This window comes from Pseudorca crassidens, chromosome 9 (genome assembly GCF_039906515.1).
Source record: "Pseudorca crassidens isolate mPseCra1 chromosome 9, mPseCra1.hap1, whole genome shotgun sequence".
Lineage (NCBI taxonomy): Eukaryota > Metazoa > Chordata > Mammalia > Artiodactyla > Delphinidae > Pseudorca > Pseudorca crassidens.
Window position 1 is genome coordinate 27,076,690 of NC_090304.1, and position 19,916 is coordinate 27,096,605.

At 34.9% G+C, this 19,916-nt stretch overlaps 1 protein-coding gene across 1 annotated transcript in view; it reads left to right on the forward strand.

Annotated features, from left to right (window-relative positions):
* DCDC1 (doublecortin domain containing 1) overlaps nt 1–19,916 on the forward strand; it is a 456,279-nt gene that overhangs the window by 63,483 nt on the left and 372,880 nt on the right. The window contains exon 6 of the mRNA XM_067749533.1: nt 1,440–1,645. Coding sequence (XP_067605634.1) covers nt 1,440–1,645 — 206 coding nt within the window. The remainder of the gene's footprint in view (nt 1–1,439; nt 1,646–19,916) is intronic.

Sequence of the window (19,916 nt, forward strand, 5' to 3'; positions counted from 1 at the left end):
GTTCTCAGTTCTTTCAGGCATATATGATCTCATTAACTTCTAGCTTATTTGTCTGATTCTAATTCCTATCAATTTAAGATTACAAAGTGACAAAATATGTAACTAATTTCTGTAAAAAATTTTTCTCTTCTTGAAGCCTTAATCATATTTATAATCTTCTAGTTTTAATTTATTCTCCAAGTTTTGCTCATATTCCTGCCCACTGTGTATGTGTGTGTACGTGTATGTGAGTGTGTATGTGTGTGTATGTGTGTGTGTGGGAGAGAGAGAGAGAGAGAGAGGGAGAGAAAGCGTTTTTGTTTTTTTGAACATGTAACGTAGCCATTCTGGGACTTGAAGTTTGTATACAACCACTGGTTCATGTTTCATATCAATACTAGCAGATTTATATAAAGTACCATTTCTAGGTTAAAGAGGCCATGCTTCTTTCAAGGTAAATACTAATAGTGAAGGGTTGTTTGGAAATTTGGGCAAACAAATAAATGCAGCCATTTTAAGTTCTATGCAAATAAAATTTTATTTCTCTTATTAGGACAAATAAAGAGCAGATGACGGAGGAATCATTGTATTTTTGTAATTTATGTGAAAAGAAAATATAATCTAAAATAAATTGAATGCACAAATAAAGTGAATAACCAAGGTGCAAATTATTTATTTATGAAATGAAACCTCTTGAAAAGGGAGAAATGGTGACAGCAACTTAGTATGTAATATACTACACTTCTGTTCTTACCCTTACATTTTCAAACTCATACATAGTAATTTATTTGCACTCCCATTAATATTAGTGGGAGTTTTGAAACTTATATTCATGCACACATCTTTGAAAATGTATGGGTCAAAGTAAATTGTTAATGAAAAGCTGGTTTTCATTTTTAGTGAAATAGTTTCAACCTGTTACCAAAGATGTCCTAGAAGCCACCTTCATTCTAGTGACAGGAGAAGAATTATGTATAAGGTTACTATTTGGAGGTCATCACCTTTAAAGCAACTTGGATAATAATCATATTAAAGATAAAAAAAAAAGTGTTTTCCAAACACCAAAGAACACAAAAGTTCAGGCCCCATGTTGTTTTATACTAAGCAAAGGACCTTGGACCCTTTCAGTGGACCCTTTCAGCCCAGTGCACCTGATCAGTGATAGAGGCATGCTAAGGTGAATTTTAATTAGGACTAAATTGTGGTATTACTCTTTCATACCCTGAACATCTGTTCCCTTCAGAAATGATGATTTATGCAGGCTATCAGAGCAGACAGCTTGCTACAGCTTATGTCACGGTTAGTGGGAAGCTGGTGGTAGCATTTCAGGAAACCAGCATCTAAATGCAGACTGGCCAGTGTATGTGATATAGGTAATAAGGGGAGGGGAAGCATGATGTGTCCATTTTTAATTTTGAAGCCAAATATTGACCTGACTTAAAAAAAAAATTCTCTTCTAGACCATCTGTTGTTAATGAAGAAAGTAACTTGGACAATGAATGGGCTGATGCTTCCTACTGATCTCAAAATATGGAAAACCAAGCCTGTTCTTTCTATTAGAATGAAGAAACTTACTGAGAAGACCTCAGTCCGAATTCTTTTCTTTAAGAATGGCACAGGGCAGGATGGGCGTGAGATTACAGTGGGAAAGGAAACAATGAAAAAGGTAATTTTGTATTAAATATTGAAGTATAAATTAAATTTCAAAGTTTTTGTGACTCTTGAAATGTGTTTTTTCCTTTTATATATCGTGTCAACTAATAAACTGAAATATTAAGAAGGCATTATATAGAATGTAAAAATTCAGCTGTTTAGATATATGCTTATTGCATGAACAACATAACTTACTTTAATAAAGGAACAGTATTTCAAGAAATAATCTGGCTAACATAGTTGGCCATTTCCCATTTACACTTGAGGAAACATTCTAGTTGGTTATAATATTTTACAAGATATTTAGATTGAAGCCAATTTAACTATCTTCAAATCTCAAAATGGCTCCTTTTCATTTACAATACTAGTAGTAAAACCTAGAAGCACCCTTGTTTTTTGAAACAACAAATTAAGTCTGAAATAACTAGAATTCAGTTTAAAAATATCCATATGCATTTTAAAAAGTAAATCTGGATGGGCCTAAGAAAAATCATGTAACAATCCAGCAAACTTGAAAAAACAAATTTTAAAGTATTACTTGTCATATAAATGCATGTTTTTTAGAAGGTGCTTGTACTTCCCAGATCTTTGATATTTAAAAATATAGAGGAACTAATGGAATTTGGGGGGGAAAAAAGCCTTTTTTTTTCAGATAAAGATTTTTCACTGTATCTTAAAGTAGCTTGTTAATAATAATAAAAGCAACTAAAATTTATTAAATATGTATTAGAGAGACAGTGAAGCATAACCAAACTCTCTAGGTTTTAATCCTAGCTTTGTCATTCACTAGCTATAAGACCTTGGATAACTTACATTGTCTGAGTCTCAATTTCTTTATCTGAAAACTGGTGATAATAATATACCTACCTGATAGAACTGATGTAAGTATTCAATGTGATACTACATGTGGAATGCAATGCCTGGCACCCAGAAAGTTCCCATTACATTCTTATCTTGGTGTTCTTATCTTTAGGATTCATAAATATACATCTAATAGTTAGAAATTATTTTTCTTATCAATGGGAAACATTTATTATGAAATGAAGATAGGTATAAATTATTTTGTTATACCAGACTATTTTCAAAATGAATATTGTTTGAAACAGGTGAATAGTTGACTAGATATTGGAAATTTTTATTTTCGAAATATCTATTTCTTCATCTACTGATTTTTGTAGTTGTTTTATAACTACATCTGGGTAAGAGCATTTACTGAGGAGCTGGGAAACTGGGTATTATTTCCTTCTTATCTGCAGATTTGAATTATGAGTAAAACAAGGGATATTACACACCAGAGCAAATTGCTAAGGCAAGTTGTAACATCTTCCCTGGGGATTTTGAAAAATAGAGAAGGTGGGCATAGCTCTTGGATTGTTAAAATGCAGTCATTCTTGGAGATGGAAGCTAGATTAGATAACCTCTTGAGTTCACTTCAGTTCAATCTCTGTAATTCTATGCCTCAGTGATAAAATTGGGGTAATAGTCACTCTTACAGGTTACATGCTGTTAGAAGAAAGGTTGAGTGTAAATAAAAATGTCACTGCTATTCTGCTTTTTGACGCGAAAGAGCAATTCATTTAAAACTGGATGATCAAGAAATTCTTTCGCTTATTTTTTCTCCTTATAATTTGTAGAATTTAAAGAACTTTCACAAGTTTTATGAAACTCCGGACAAGATTCAGTAATAAATGTATTTGTAAATATTTGTCTCAATAGTGCTTTTAAGAATGAGCTAAAGGAGAGGAGGCAATGGAATACTGGTCTTGGATGTCGATAGAACTTTTTGGAGGGAATAAAAATAAGGCTAGCTAATTATTTTGTAAATAAAATTTAAATTTTGAAAGCTTTGTTGATAATCACAGGATAATGCCCTATTTATTGATTAAATACCAAATCAGTAGTAGGACTAAAAAGGTGGCATAGTCATTGTAAAAACACGTTATTTTCTCTTTTATGATAGATTATTAGGACTGCTGGGGACTAATAGCTATTTTTAGATTATTGCTAAGTAATATAAAACTGAAGTACAAAGTAAAGGACTCTAATATTGTGATGGTTATTGCAGTGAAATAAGAAGGGAATTATAGAAGACAGCTGATAAAATAAGGTAGTTGAAGTATAAAAGTCCTCTCTGAGCTCAGAATGGAGCCACGGGGAAATAACTGTATTTCAATAATAGATACAAAATCAAAGGCATATCCGTTTATTTATTTTAGGAGGTTAAGTTATTAAGAAGTTTGAAATGAGCGTCAAAGTGATATAATTCTTCTCTAAACTCTAGAATACCAAAACTATGGCCCATCCCTTTGAAACTGGAATCAGATGGTTTTAGAATTACTTGGTATAGTTTTAGTAACAGCAGTAACACAGCACCTGCTACTATGGGGTATAGGCTAAACATTATCCATGTGTTGAAAAAGATATTAGGAAAAATTTGTGGGCACAAGATGCAAAGTAAATGGAAGATGAAAACTGCTCCGGATACATACCTTTTTAAGGTTGGTGTTAGTGGTAGATAAGTTTCTTTTCCCTCAGTTATCTCTTAGAATCATTGTCAGAGAAGTGGTATTAAGCTGTGTGGATTACTGTATTATCCAGGACAACATCTCCTTTATGAAACATCTTTATTTTTTTCTCAGCAGTTAATAATTGTATCTTATTTATTTGCTTTTTGCTTGGTTTTCTGTGTACTATTACTAATGGCATGAGATTACAATGGTGAAGAAAACAATGAAAGAGATATTGAAATAAATGAAAGAATGGAAAAAACTCTCACTCCAGTTTGAACTGATTGTTTGTTCCCTGTGACTATCCTGGTATATCCCTTCACCATCAACTTTAAGATTATCTTTCCCTATCTGCTCTCTTGGATGCCTTTCTCCTTGTGTTCCCCTATCTTCATTTACTCTATTGTGCATACTAGTGACTTTCTGAGAAAACCTGCCTCTGAATCATCTGGGCTATGTGTTAAAAATTCAGACTTCTAGGCCCTACTCCAAGCCTACTGAATTAAGAATCTCTTGAACATGGGGCCTGAGAATATGAATTTCAGAAAATGTCTCCAGATGTTTCCTAATCCCACTAAAGTTTGAGAACTCTTGTTCTGGTGTTCTGAAATCTCAAACTTACTAATTAATGGAAATTTTCATAGACTCCTTGTTTGTTCTATACTTCTCATGTAGTGTAAGAGAAAGATAATAAGTTGTGTGACAGAGAAGACAGTTTATGGGAAATTGTAACACTGGTTGCTAGATGAGAACTAGTGCAAGGAGTTCAGAAATCAGGAAGAGGAATATGTCTATAGGTTAGCAAGACAGGAGTAGTGTATGTGTAGTAAGTCTGACTTAGAAAAAAATAAATATTCTCTTAATGTTTGTATGTGAATGTATTTCACTGCAATGATTTTTCCTTGTTATTACTGAAAAACCACAAAAAATATATTGAGTTACTCACATATGACTGTCAAGATATAAATAAATAATAGACTTTATCAGATGCCTTTAAACCAGAGGAAGATTTAGACATCTATGATATTCACCATTTGTTAATTTGAGAAACAGCTCAATAAGCCTAAACAGCAATAACAGCAAAAAACTTTAAGAAAATATTCAAGTTTAAGAAAGGCCCAACTCAAATGTAAATTTGTGCAACCACTATGGAAAACAGTATGGAGGTTCCTTTAAAAACTAAAAATAGAGCTACTGTATCATCCAGCAATCCCACTCCTGGGCATATATCCAGAAAAGACGAAAACTCTTGTTTTGAAAAGATACATGCACCCTAGTGTTCATATCAACACTATTTACAATAGCCAAGACATGGAAACAACCCAAGTGCCCATTAACAGACGACTGGTTTAAGAAGATGTGGTATATTTATACAATGGAATAGTACTCAGCCATAAAAAGAATGAAATATTGCCATTTGCAACAGCATGGATGGACCTTGAGAATATTATACTAAGTGAAGTAAGTCAGACAGAGAAAGACAAATGTTGTATGATATCACTTATATGTGGGATCTAAAAAATAATACAAGTGAATCTGTATACAAAACAGAAACAGATTCACAGACATAGAAAACAAACTCTGGTTACTAAAGTGGAAAGGGAGGTTGGGAGGGATAAATTAGGAGTAGGGGATTAACAGATACAAATTACTATACATAAAATAGATAAGCAACAAGAATTTACTGTATAGCACAGGGAACTATATTTAATATCTTATAATGACCTATAATGGAAAATAATCTGAAAAAATATGTATAACTGAATCATTTTGCTATATGTTGCTATGTGTGTTGTGAAACTAACACATTATTGTAAATCAACTATATTTCAATTAAAAGAAAAAAAAAAAAGAAAGGCCCAATTCAGATGAAAAAAAATGCAGCATGAATAGCATGACTGTGGAATGTTCACACACAAATCAGTAACTATAACAACAGAGGTTTTCCCAGTAGTGTGAGTGAAAATTTAGAGAACATTTAAAGAGATTCAAAAGGTAGCACCTGGAGTAACAAAGTTTGATTAAGGATGCTCAACATGGATTCTGACAGGGGAGGTCATGCATAATTATTTATGTTGGAAGTTCTTTAAAGAGCTTTTTGTGATATATGAGCAAAAGCCTATTGATACTATTATTGTTTTAAAAATTAGTGTAATGTTCATACCAGGGTTTAATATCAGATAAAAAATATGAAAGCAGATATTTAAAAAATATAAAATTTGATAATGTAGTTTATTTTCAAGAGGCTATGGATAGCCAATTGTCTTCTATTTATTTAGGGTTATAAAATTGGATTATTTCAGAATATTATAAGTAACTACTTGGTGGTCAGAAATTTTTTTTGAACAAAATCATAAGAGGAAAAGGATGTAGATTTCCTTGGCTGAAATAAAAACAAGTGAGAATATTCAGTCTAAAGATTTATTTACTTTACAGATGGTAGTTAAGAACAGTTCTTAACATTATGCTTTAACTCCCCTAATCAGTTAAGACATAAGCACGATATTAAATCCGAAAAGGTAAAATTTATTTTTGTTCATTTATTAAAATTGCCTTATGGTTTTTTCTCTTTACATTTTACATTTTAATGCATTTTAATTACTAAGAACATATAACAATAATGGTTAACCTGAAAGGTTTATTAAATTAGTTTTCATACATACCATTAAAGTATCTTTGTTGAACTTTAATTTCTGGACATTATAGTTACAGAATTTTATGAAGTAGTCTAATCAAGCAACTCAGAACACTGTAACTTAGAGAAGTTAACTGCCATATCCAAAATGGAGCAACTGGAATAGCTAGGACTAGAACCCATTTTCTGACTTGAAGAATAATATATTTTTATATGTGAAATTGCCACAAATATACTTTTTCTCACATTTTAATTCTTATGTGTCCTCACCTAAAAAGGAATTAACATAACCATTAAAAAAATATGAGGATTCTGTTTATGGTTATAATAAAAAAGCTAGTATCATACTAGCTATCCCATTTTAAACAACTGAAAACTGCACAAAATATATGAGACAGCTATTTTTAAACCTTAGGCAATGGGAAGCACCAGACTGTCATGCCTGAGAGAACAGGAAATGTTGAAGTGAGTCTTAACCATTTACCTCATCTTTATACTTGGAGGCAATTTTTGGACTGTGGTGTAGGGAGAGAGAATCCAAGAAAAGCACAGTGATCTCCACAAGCTGAAGAGGAAGACATCAAAGTTTTGGGAGGCTGAAATGGCTGGAATTTATCATGAAATGCCATAAATGAGGGAGATATTTAGAGAATAATTCCCAAATTTTGCCTAGGCTTCCCCCTGTACCTTTGGCTAAATACTAAGTTGCTGATGCGCACGGTGAGCTCCACACAGCCTGGAACAGACAAGTACCAGAGAAAGAGCAACTGATGGAGATGTAAAAAGGAAACAACTGTGGGAGAATGCACAGGCCAGGGAGACATTTCTGTTTTGACCAGTTGGAGGGGAGGAATTTTATTGAACATGTAGGGGATTCGTGAAGAGACCAGAAAAGTTAATCATGGATCCAAGAAGCTCAATGAAAGCTCAGGAAATGCAAAAGAATTAGAATGCCAAATTTGGAAGTCTTGTACTATCTGATTTCAACATTTATTATAAAGCTAAAATAATCAAGACAGAATGGTATTGCCATAAGGATACATATAAAGTGGAATGAAAGCAAGTAGAAAGTTCAGAAATAGACTCACACCTATACTGACACATTAATCTTGATAATTCAATGAGGAAAAAACAGTCTTTTTTGATAAATATTTTTGAAATTAAGTATCTGCATGATAAGAAATTACCCCAGTACCTACCTCATCACAAAACTTAATTTAAAATTAACCATTGATCTATTCATTAGAAAAATAAAACTGTAATAATTCTCAGAGGAGACATTTTTTACAACCTGAGGTAGGCAAAGATTTCTTAGATAGGGCTAAAAAGTATGAACTAAAATGAAAGAAAACAAAAAATATTAAATCCACTTTATCCAAAATTTTAAATCTTCTGCCCTTCAAAAGAAAGCATTAATAAAATGAAAAATCTAGCCACAGAACTGGGAGAAAATGTTCAGAAAACACACATCTGACAAACAATTTGCATTCAGAACATATAAAGATCTCTGGCAACTCTATAGTATGAGAAAAAACAGCTCAATAAAAAGGTCAAAAGATTTGAACACTACTAATAAAGACCAAGAAATAAACCACAGTGCACGAAAAGATGCTCACATTACATATCATCAGAGAAATGCAAATTAAATCCATGAGTTACCACTACACGCATATTAGAAAGGCTAAGATTAAAAAGACTGACAATACTAAGAGTTGACGAAAATCTGGAGTAACTGGAAATCTCACAGTTGGCTGATGAGAATTCAGCCACTTTAAGCTATTAATAAGTACAAAAAGTAAGTAATAGGCAAATTTAACCCAATCTCCTGGCATCTTCAGATTAAAATAATGGTCATGGTCTTTATTATAAGTCATTATGAAATGTTAATCTTAACAGATAGTCATACCAAGTATATTTTATGTCTTAATTCATTGAAAATTTGTAATGTATTTGACAGAATTTCAATTAGCAAAAAAAAAGTATAAAACAAATTCCCTTTCTCAAAATATTTATGATAAATTGTAGTTATCTTCTACTGAACAAGTACAATTAATTTCCAAAAGAAAAATATTTTTAGTAATCCAGTGAATTAATTTCATAATTATCCATTCATTTTCACAGTATTTGGTATGTTAAATTTCTTCTAAAATTCTTCTTTGGGTTCTCATTTAAATAGTTTGCTTCTAGAGGGCAGACAGCAGAAGCAAGAGGAACTACGATCCTGCAGCCTGTGGAACAAAAACCACATTCACAGAAACATAGACAAGATAAAAAGGCAGAGGGCTATGTACCAGATGATGAAACAACATAAAACCCAAAAAACAACTAAATGAAGTGGAAATAGGCAACCTTCCAGAAAAAGAATTCAGAATAATGATAGTGAAGATGACCCAGGACCTCAGAAAAAGAATGGAGGCAAAGATCAAGAAGATGCAAGAAATGTTTAACAAAGACCTAGAAGAATTAAAGAACAAACAAAAAGAGATGAACAATACAATACCTGAAATGAAAACTACACCAGTAGGAATCAATAGCAGCATAAATGAGGCAGAAGAACAGATAAGTGACCTGGAAGACAGAATGGTGGAATTCACTGCTGCGGAAAAGAATAAAGAAAAAAGAATGAAAAGAAACGAAGACAGCCTAAGAGACCTCTGGGACAACATTAAATGCAACAACATTCGCATTATAGGGGTCCCAGAAGGAGAAGAGAGAGAGAAAGGACCCGAGAAAATATTTGAAGAGATTATAGTGGAAAACTTCCCTAACATGGGAAAGAAAGTAGTTAATCAAGGCCAGGAAGCACAGAGAGCCCCATACAGGATAAACCCAAGGAGAACCACACCGAGACGCATAGTAATCAAATTGGCAAAAGTTAAAGACAAAGAAAAATTATTAAAAGCAGCAAGGGAAAAATGACAAATAATATACAAGGGAACTCCCATAAGGTTAACAGCTGATTTCTCAGCAGAAACTCTGCAAGCCAGAAGGGAGTGGCATGATATACTTAAAGTGATGAAAGGGAAGAACCTACAACCAAGATTACTCTACCCCACAAGGATCTCATTCAGATTCGATGGATAAATCAAAAACTTTACAGACAAGCAAAAGCTAAGAGAATTCAGCACCACCAAACCAGCTCTACAACAAATGCTAAAGGAACTTCTCTAAGTGGGAAACACAAGAGAAGAAAAGGACATACAAAAACAAACCCAAAACAATTAAGAAAATGGTCATAGGAACATACATATTGATAATTACCTTAAACATGAATAGATTAAATGCTCCAACCAAAAGACAAAGGCTTGTTGAATGGATACAAAAACAAGACCCATATATATGCTGTCTACAAGAGACCCACTTCACACCTAGAAACACACACAGACTTAAAAGATATTCCATGCAAATGGAAATCAAAAGAAAGTTGGAGTAGCAATACTCATAACAGATAAAATAGACTTTAAAATAAAGAATGTTACAAGAGACAAGGAAGGACACTACATAATGATCAAGGGATCAATCCAAGAAGAAGATATAAGAATTATAAATATATATGCACCCAACATAGGAGCACCTCAATACATAAGACAACTGCTAACAGCTATAAAAGAGGAAATCGACAGTAACACAATAATAGTGGGGGATTTTAACACCTCATTTACACCAATGGACAGATCATCCAAAATGAAAACTAATAAGGAAACAGAAGCTTTAAGTAACACAATAGACCAGATAGATTTAACTGATGTTTATAGGACATTCCATCCAAAAACAGCAGATTACACTTTCTTCTCAAGTGCACATGGAACATTCTCCAGGATAGATCACATCTTGGGTCACAAATCAAGTCTCAGTAAATTTAAGAAAATTGATATCATATCAAGCATCTTTTCAGACCACAACGCTATGAGATTAGAAATGAATTACACGGAAAAAAACTTAAAAAACACAAACACATGGAGACTAAACAATACGTTACTAAATAACCAAGAGATCACTGAAGAAATCAAAGAGGAAATCAAAAAATACCTAGAGACAAATGACAATGAAAACACGATGATCCTAAACCTGTGGGATCCAGCAAAAGCAGTTCTAAGAGGGAAGTTTATAGCTACACAAGCCTACCTCAAGAAACAAGAAAAAATCTCAAATAAACAATCTAAGCTTACACCTAAAGGAACTAGAGAAAGAAGAACAAACAAAACCCAAAGTTAGCAGAAGGAAAGAAATCATAAAGATCAGAGCAGAAATAAATGAAATAGAAACAAAACAATAACAAAGATCAATAAAACTAAAATCTGGTTCTTTGAGAAGATAAACAAAGCTGATAAATCTTTAGCCAGACTCATCAAGAATAAAAGGGAGAGGACTCAAATCAATAAAATTAGAAATGAAAAAGGAGAAGTTACAACAGACATCACAGAAATAGAAAGCATCCTAGGAGACTACTACAAGCAATGCTATGCCAATAAAATGGGCAACCTGGAAGAAATGGGCAAATTCTTAGAAAGGTATAACCTTCCAAGACTGAAGCAGGAAGAAATAGAAAATATGAGCAGACGAATCACAAGTAATGAAATTGAAACGGTGATTAAAAATCATCCAACAAACAAAAGTCCAGGACCACATGGCTTCACATGTGAATTCTATAAAACATTTAGAGAAGAGCTAACACTCATCCTTCTCAAATTTTTCCAAAAAATTGCAGAGGAAGGAAACTCCCAAAGTCATTCTACGAGGCCACCATCACCCTGATACCTAAACCAGACAAAGATACTGCAAAAAAAGAAAATTACAAACCGATATCACTGATGAATATAGATGCAAAAATCCTCAACAGAATACTAGCAAACAGAATCCAACAACACATTAAAAGGATCATACACCATGATCAAGTGGGATTTATCCCAGGGATGCAAGGTTCCTTCAATATACACAAATCAAACAATGTGATACACCATATTAACAAATTGAAGAATAAAAACCATATGATCATCTCAATAGATGCAGAAGAAGCTTTTGACAAAATTCAACAGCATTTATGATAAAAACTCTCCAGAAAGTGGGCATAGAGGGAACCTACCTGAAAATAATAAAGGCCATATATGACAAACCCATAGAAAACATCATTCTCGATGGTGAAAAACTGAAAGCATTTCCTCTAAGATCAGGAGCAAGACAAGGATGTCCACTCTCGCCACTATTATTCAACATAGTTTTGGAAGTCCTAGCCATGGCAATCAGAGAAGAAAAAGAAATACAAAGTGGAAAAGAAGAAGTAAAACTGTCACTGTTTGCAGATGATATGGTACTATACATAGAGAATCCTAAAGATGCCACCAGGAAACTACTAGAGCTAATCAATGAATTTTGTAAAGTTGCAGGATACAAAATTAATGCACAGAAATCTCTGGCATTCCTAAATACTAATGATGAAAAATCTGAAAGTGAAATTAAGGAAACACTCCCATTTACCATTGCAACAAAAAGAATAAAATACCTAGGAATAAACCTACCTAGGGAGAGAAAAGACCCATATGCAGGAAACTGTAAGATACTGATGAAAGAAATTAAAGATGATACCAACAGATGGAGAGATATACCGTGTTCTTGGATTGGAAGAATCAATATTGTGAAAATGACTATACTACCCAAAGCAATCTACAGATTCAATGCAATCCCTATCAAATTACCAATGGCATTTTTTACGGAACTAGAACAAATCATCTTAAAATTTGTATAGAGACACAAAAGACCTCGAGTAGCCAAAGCATTCTTTGGCTAAAACATAGGAAGAACATTCTTTGAGAGAAATCACAGCAAGATCTTTTTTGATCCACCTCCTAGAGTAATGGAAATAAAAATAAACAAATGGACCTAATAAAACTTAAAAGCTTTTGCACAGCAAAGGAAACCATAAACAGGACGAAAGACAACCCTCAGATTGGTAGAAAATATTTGCAAGTGAATCAACAGGCAAAGGATTAATCTCCAAAATATATAAACAGATCATGCAGCTCAATATTAAAAAAACAAACAACCCAATCCAAAAATAGGCAAGAGACCTAAATAGACATTTCTCCAAAAAAGACATACAGATGGCCTAGAAGCACATGAAAAGCTGCTCAACATCACTAATTATTAGAGAAATGCAAATCAAAACTACAATGAGGTATCACCTCACACCAGTTAGAATGGGCATCATCAGAAAATCTACAAAGAACAAATGCTGGAGAGGGTGTGGAGAAAAGGGAGCCCTCTTGCACTGTTGGTGGGAATGTAAATTGATACATCCACTATGGAGAACAGTATGGAGGTTCCTTAAAAAACTAAAAAGAGAATTACCATATGACACAGCAATCCCACTACTGGCATATACCCAGAGAAAACCATAATTCAAAAAGACACATGCACCCGAATATTCATTGCAGCACTGTTTACAATAGCCAGGTCATGGAAGCAACCTAAATGCCCATCGACAGACGAATGGATAAAGAAGATGTGGTACATATGTACAATGGTATATTACTCAGCCATAAAAAGGAAGGCAATTGGGTCATTTGTTGAGACATGGATGGATCTAGAGACTGTCATACAGAGTGAAGTAAGTCAGAAAGAGAAAAGCAAGTATCGTATATTAACGCATGTATGTGGAACCTAGGAAAATGGTACAGATGAACCAGTTTGCAGGGCAGAAGTTGAGACATAGATGTAGAGAACAATCATATGGACACCAAGGGGGGAAAGTCGTGGGGGGTGGGGATGGTGGTGTGATGAATTGGGAGATTGGGATTGACATGTATACACTGATGTGTATAAAATTGATGACTAATAAGAACCTGCTGTATAAAAAAATAAATAAAATTAAATTTAAAAAATTAAAAAAAAATAAATAGTTTGCTTCTTAGGTTTATATAATGAATACTCTTGTAATCTACTTGCCATACTAATAATACTGAGTTAGCTGAAACAATGTTTCTCATTGGTTTGGATGACTTTAGCTGCAAGTAATAGAGAATACTGTTTCAAACAGATTTAAGCAAAAAAGAAGCAGGAAATCCAGAGGTAGGACAGCTTCAAGCATCGTAGGACAGGAGTCCGGTTATGTTCTCTATAATTTTCTAGATTTTGTGCTGTTTCATATGTTGGTAACAGGATGGCTGCTGCACAGTCTGGTACAAATTTGTCTAGAGGTAGAAAGGACCATCTCTTCCCTATGACTGAAGAAGCCTTTCCTAGAAGTCCCTTCTAGTATTACATTGGCCAAAACTAGATTATGTCCATCCCCAAATCATTCACTTACAAGGGGCATGGGATCACCATAATTGAGTTACACCAATCAAGATAAGTGTAGCCTTCCTTGAGCCAAAAGGAGAAAGCGTAAACCCTTAATTAAAATCAGAACAGCAAGGATGAGGAAGAGAGTGGATATTGGGTAGGCAACTGAGAGTATTGCTTCCAATGTGAAGAGGTTTTCTTAATTTATTTCCTAAGCAGAGTAGAGGTGTAACCGAAAGTTGCGCCTGGCTGCTTGCCGCTCAAAAGCCAATAAAGACACAAGGTTGGTGGAAAGGAAAGTTTGCTTTATTTTGGATGCTGGCAAGCGAGGGTGGGGGGAGGGTGGACTACTGTCCAAAGGCTGACTCCCCACCCCCGCCCCTCCACTGACAACCAGTAGCCAAGAAATTTTATAGAAAGAGGGAGGGAGCTACATGCAGAAACAGCACAGTTAGCTCTGACAGTCATCTTGAAATTGGTCATGCGGTGGTCTGACCAGAGTCATCTTAATTGTTTTAAATACAATCTTCAGTTCCAGGGTCAGTTTGTTCCCATTTCCTTGAGGCTTATTCCCGGAATTGTGGCAGCTTATGTCATGGCTACAGTCTGGTCATCATGTAGTTAACTCCTTCCACCTGATGGGGGGTTTCAATATCTACAAGATAGCTCACAGAGTATGGCTCAGGATATTATCTAGAGCCCTTGAGAAGGAACTAAAGGTCCTTGGCTCTGTTTAATGACTAAACTATTATTATTTAGTCCTGTTGGACTGTTTTCTTTTGTTTCTGCATTTTCTCACTTTTCTGATTAAAGTTATTTTTTGGCTAAAGTTTTTTTCACAGGCAAAAGGCAGGTGGAAGCCATGGTTGAATGGGGGTGGCAGGGAAGGACCATAGGGTCCTGCTCCGTTTCACAGGGTCAGTGCTCTAGTACTAAAAAGAATTAGTTTTATTTGAAATATTTTTTTCTGGAATTACACACACTTGAGTTATAGCATAATTTTATAACATCTGTCAGAAATTTTATTTGCTACTTATATCAAACTCTTAACAATATAAAATTTATGATGAAATGAATTTAAATTAGACATATATTAACTTTCACTCATTCATTAACTCGTGGTATTTTTATGACTATTAACTTCTGCCAAGCACCTGGATATAAGGATGTGAAAAATGAGCCATGGTCCGGTTCTCAAGGAGCTTTAAGTCTAGTGGTGGGAAAGGGCTTTTGTAAAATGGTCAAATTATTGAATATGGAGTAGGTGACATAAGGAGGTCTTCTGAGAAGAGATAAACAGGATTTATTTGGGTACACAAGGAGGATACTGAAGATGGTAACCTTTTTAAGCAGAGAGCACAGCATATGAAAGGATTCCATGGCAGAGTGAACAGGATGAATCCCATGAATTGAAAGGTCAGTATATGAGGGAGAGAGTAGCCTCGTAGGAAAGGTTACAGATTTTTGCCTTTTTTCCTCCAAAGAGCAGTAAGAAGTCATATAGGGGCTTTTAGTTAGGAGTGGAAGAGAGGGTACCAGATTGGTGTTTTTGAATAGTTTACTTTGGCCCTCAGTGGAAAACAGATTGGGTGGGCCAGGTAGATGCAGGGAGACTATTAGCTAACTATTGCCGGAGTCCTAGTGACAGATGATAATAGCCTGGACCTAGGGAGTGGAAATGGATAAAGTGGGTGGACTTCTAAGAATTTTAGAAGATAAAACTGACAGGCCCTGATAATAGCTTGGATATATAGGGTAAGGGGCAGTGAGATGTTAAGGGTATCAGGGATGATTTTGCAGTTTCTGGTTTGCATATCTAGATAGAGGAGGTATATTTTCCTAAGGCAAAGAATGCTGGAAGAAGACGAGGCTTGAAGGGGAAGAGCTGGGATTCAGTCTCGGATATGTTGATTTTGAGGGATCTTAGATCTGTTTAAGTGGAGAAACTGAATAGGTATTATTTGGTCTGAGGCTCAGAGGATTCCAGGGATAGACATACCAGTTTGGAAGTTGTCAGTGTGTAGATGAAAAATGAGACATTGGGGCATTGATTAGAATGCCTTAAGAGAGAATTTAGAGTGAGGCAGGAAGAGGGCTAGGACCATCTTCAAGAACTCTAGTGAATAAATAGAGGAGGATGAGCCTATGAAGACAAAAAAAAAAAGGAGAAAAATTAGTGGAGGATCATATTTCAGAATTCAGGAATAAAAGAGGTTTAAAGAAAGAGGAAGTGCTCAAATGCTATTCAAAGATCAAAATTAATGAGCATTAAGATAATGTCCTTTGGATTTGTCAATGTGGTAGTCATTGGTAATCTTTTTTTTTTTTTTACATCTTTATTGGAGTATAATTGCTTTACAATGGTCTGTTAGTTTCTGCTTTATAACAAAGTGAATAAGTTATACATATACATATGTTCCCATATCTCTTCCCTCTTGCGTCTCCCTCCCTTCCACCCTCCCTATCCCACCCCTCTAGGTGGTCACAAAGCACCCAGCTGATCTCCCTGTGCTATGCGGCTGCTTCCCACTAGCTATCTATTTTACGTTTGGTAGTGTACATATGTCCATGCCTCTCTCTCACTTTGTCCCAGCTTACACTTCCCCCTCCCCATATCCTCAAGTCCATTCTCTAGTAGGTCTCTGTCTTTCTTCCTGTCTTACCCCTAGGTTCTTCGTGACATTTTTTTTTCTTAAATTCCATATATATGTGTTAGCATACGGTATTTGTCTTTCTCTTTCTGACTTACCTCACTCTGTATGACAGACTCTAGGTCCATCTACCTCATTACAAATAGCTCAATTTCTTTTCTTTTTATGGCTGAGTAATATTCCATTGTATATATGTGCCACATCTTCTTTATCCATTCATCCGATGATGGACACTTAGGCAGTTTCCATCTCCTGGCGATTGTAAATAGACCTGCAATGAACATTTTGGTACATGACTCTTTTTGAATTTTGGTTTTCTCAGGGTATATGCCCAGTAGTGGGATTGCTGGGTCATATGGTAGTCCTATTTGTAGTTTTTTAAGGAACCTCCATACTGTTCTCCATAGTGGCTGTACCAATTCACATTCCCACCAGCAGTGCAAGAGTGTTCCCTTTTCTCTACCCTCTCGAGCATTTATTGTTTCTAGATTTTTTCATGATGGCCATTCTGACTGGTGTGAGATGATACCTCATTGTAGTTTTGATTTGCATTTCTCTAATGATTAATGATGTTGAGCATTCTTTCATGTGTTTGTTGGCAGTCTGTATATCTCCTTTGGAAAATGTCTATTTAGGTCTTCTGCCCATTTTTGGATTGGGTTGTTTATTTTTTTGTTACTGAGCTGCATGAGCTGCTTGTAAATTTTGGAGATGAATCCTTTGTCAGTTGCTTCATTTGCAAATATTTTCTCCCATTCTGAGGGTTGTCTTTTGGTTTTCTTTATGGTTTCCTTTGCTGTGCAAAAGCTCTGCAGTTTCATTAGGTCCCATTTGTTTATTTTTGTTTTTATTTCCATTTCTCTAGGAGGTGGGTCAAAAAGGATCTTGCTGTGATTTATGTCATAGAGTGTTCTGCCTATGTTTTCCTCTAAGAGTTTGATAGTTTCTGGCCTTACATTTAGGTCTTTAATCCATCTTGAACTTATTTTTGTGTATGGTGTTAGGGAGTGATCTAATCTCATACTTTTACATGTAACTGTCCAGTTTTCCCAGCACCACTTATTGAAGAGGCTGTCCTTTCTCCACTGGACATTCCTGCCTCCTTTATCAAAGATAAAGTGACCATATGCACATGGGTTTATCTCTGGGCTTTCTATCCTCTTCCATTGATCTATATTTCTGTTTTTGTGCCAGTACCATACTCTCTTGATTACTGTAGCTTTGCAGTATAGTCTGAAGTCAGGGAGCCTGATTCCTCCAGCTCCGTTTTTTGTTCTCAAGATTGCTTTGGCTATTTGGGGTCTTTTGTTTTTCCATACAAATTGTGAAATTTTTTGTTCTAGTTCTGTGAAAAATGCCAGTGGTAGTTTGATAGGGATTGCATTGAATCTGTAGGTTGCTTTGGGTAGTAGAGTCATTTTCACAATGTTGATTCTTCCAATCCAAGAACATGGTATATCTCTCCATCTATTTGTATCATCTTTAATTTCTTTCATCAGTGTCTTATAATTTCCTGCATACAGGTCTTTTGTCTCCTTAGTTAGGTTTATTCCTAGATATTTTATTCTTTTTGTTGCAGTGGTAAATGGGAGTGTTTTCTTGATTTCACTTTCATATTTTTCATCATTAGTGTATAGGAATGCCAGAGATTTCTGTGCATTAATTTTGTATCCTGCTACTTCACCAAATTCATTGATTAGCTCTAGTAGTTTTCTGGTAGCATCTTTAGCATTCTCTATGTATAGTATCATGTCATCTGCAAACAGTGACAGCTTTACTTCTTCTTTTCCGACTTGGATTCCTTTTATTTCCTATTCTTCTCTGATTGCTGTGGCTAAAACTTCCAAAACAATGTTGAATAAGACTGGTGAGAGTGGGCAGCCTTGTTTTGTTCCTGATCTTAGTGAAAATGCTTTCAGGTTTTCACTATTGAGGACATTGCTGGCTGTGGGTTTGTGGCCCACATGGCCTTTATTATGCTGAGGAAAGTTCCCTCTATGCCCACTTTCTGGAGGCTTTTTATCATTAATGGGTGTTGAATTTTGTCGAAAGCTTTCTCTGCATCTATTGAGATGACCATATGGTTTTTCTCCTTCAATTTGTTAATATGGTGTATCACATTGTTTGATATTTGTATATTGAAGGAAGCTTGCATCCCTGGAATAAACCCCACTTGATCATGTTGTATGATCCTTTTAATGTGCTGTTGGATTCTGTTTGCTAGTATTTTGTTGAGGATTTTTGCATCTATGTTCATCAGTGATATTGGCCTGTAGTTTTCTTTCTTTGTGACCTCCTTGTCTGGTTTTGGTATCAGGGTGATGGTGGCCTCGTAGAATGAGTTTGGGACTGTTCCTCCCTCTGCTGTATTTTGGAAGAGTTTGAGAAGGATAGGTGTTAGCTCTTCTCTAAATGTTTGATCGAATTCGCCTGTGAGGCCGTTTGGTCCTGGGCTTTTGTTTGTTGGAAGATTTATAATAACAGTTTCAATTTCAGTGCTTGTGATTTGTCTGTTCATATTTTCTATTTCTTCCTGATTCAGTCTTGGCAGGTTGTGCATTTCTAAGAATTTGTCCATTTCTTCCAGGTTGTCCATTTTATTGGCAAGAGTTGCTTGTAGTAATCTCTCATGATCTTTTTTATTTCTGCAGTGTCAGTTGTTACTTCTCCTTTTTCATTTCTAATTCTATTGATTTGAGTCTTCTCCCATTTTTTTCTTGATGAGTCTGGCTAATGGTTTATCAATTTTGTTTATCTTCTCAAAGAACAAGCTTTTAGTTTATTGATCTTTGCTATTGTTTCCTTCATTTCTTTTTCATTTATTTCTGATCTGATCTTTATGATTTCTCTCCTTCTGCTAACTTTGGGGTTTTTTTATTCTTCTTTCTCTAATTGCTTTAGGTGCAAGGATAGGTTGTTTATTCGAGATGTTTCCTGTTTCTTAAGGTAGTATTGTATTGCTATAAACTTCCCTCTTAGAACTGCTTTTGCTGCATCCCATAGGTTTTGGGTCGTCGTGTCTCCATTGTCATTTGTTTCTAGGTATTTTTTGATTTCCTCTTTGATTTCTTCAGTGATCACTTCGTTATTAAGTAGTGTATTGTCTAGCCTCCATGTGTTTGTATTTTTTACAGATCTTTTCTTGTAATTGGTATCTAGTCTCATAGCGTTGTGGTCGGAAAGGTACTTGATAAAATTTCAATTTTCTTAAAT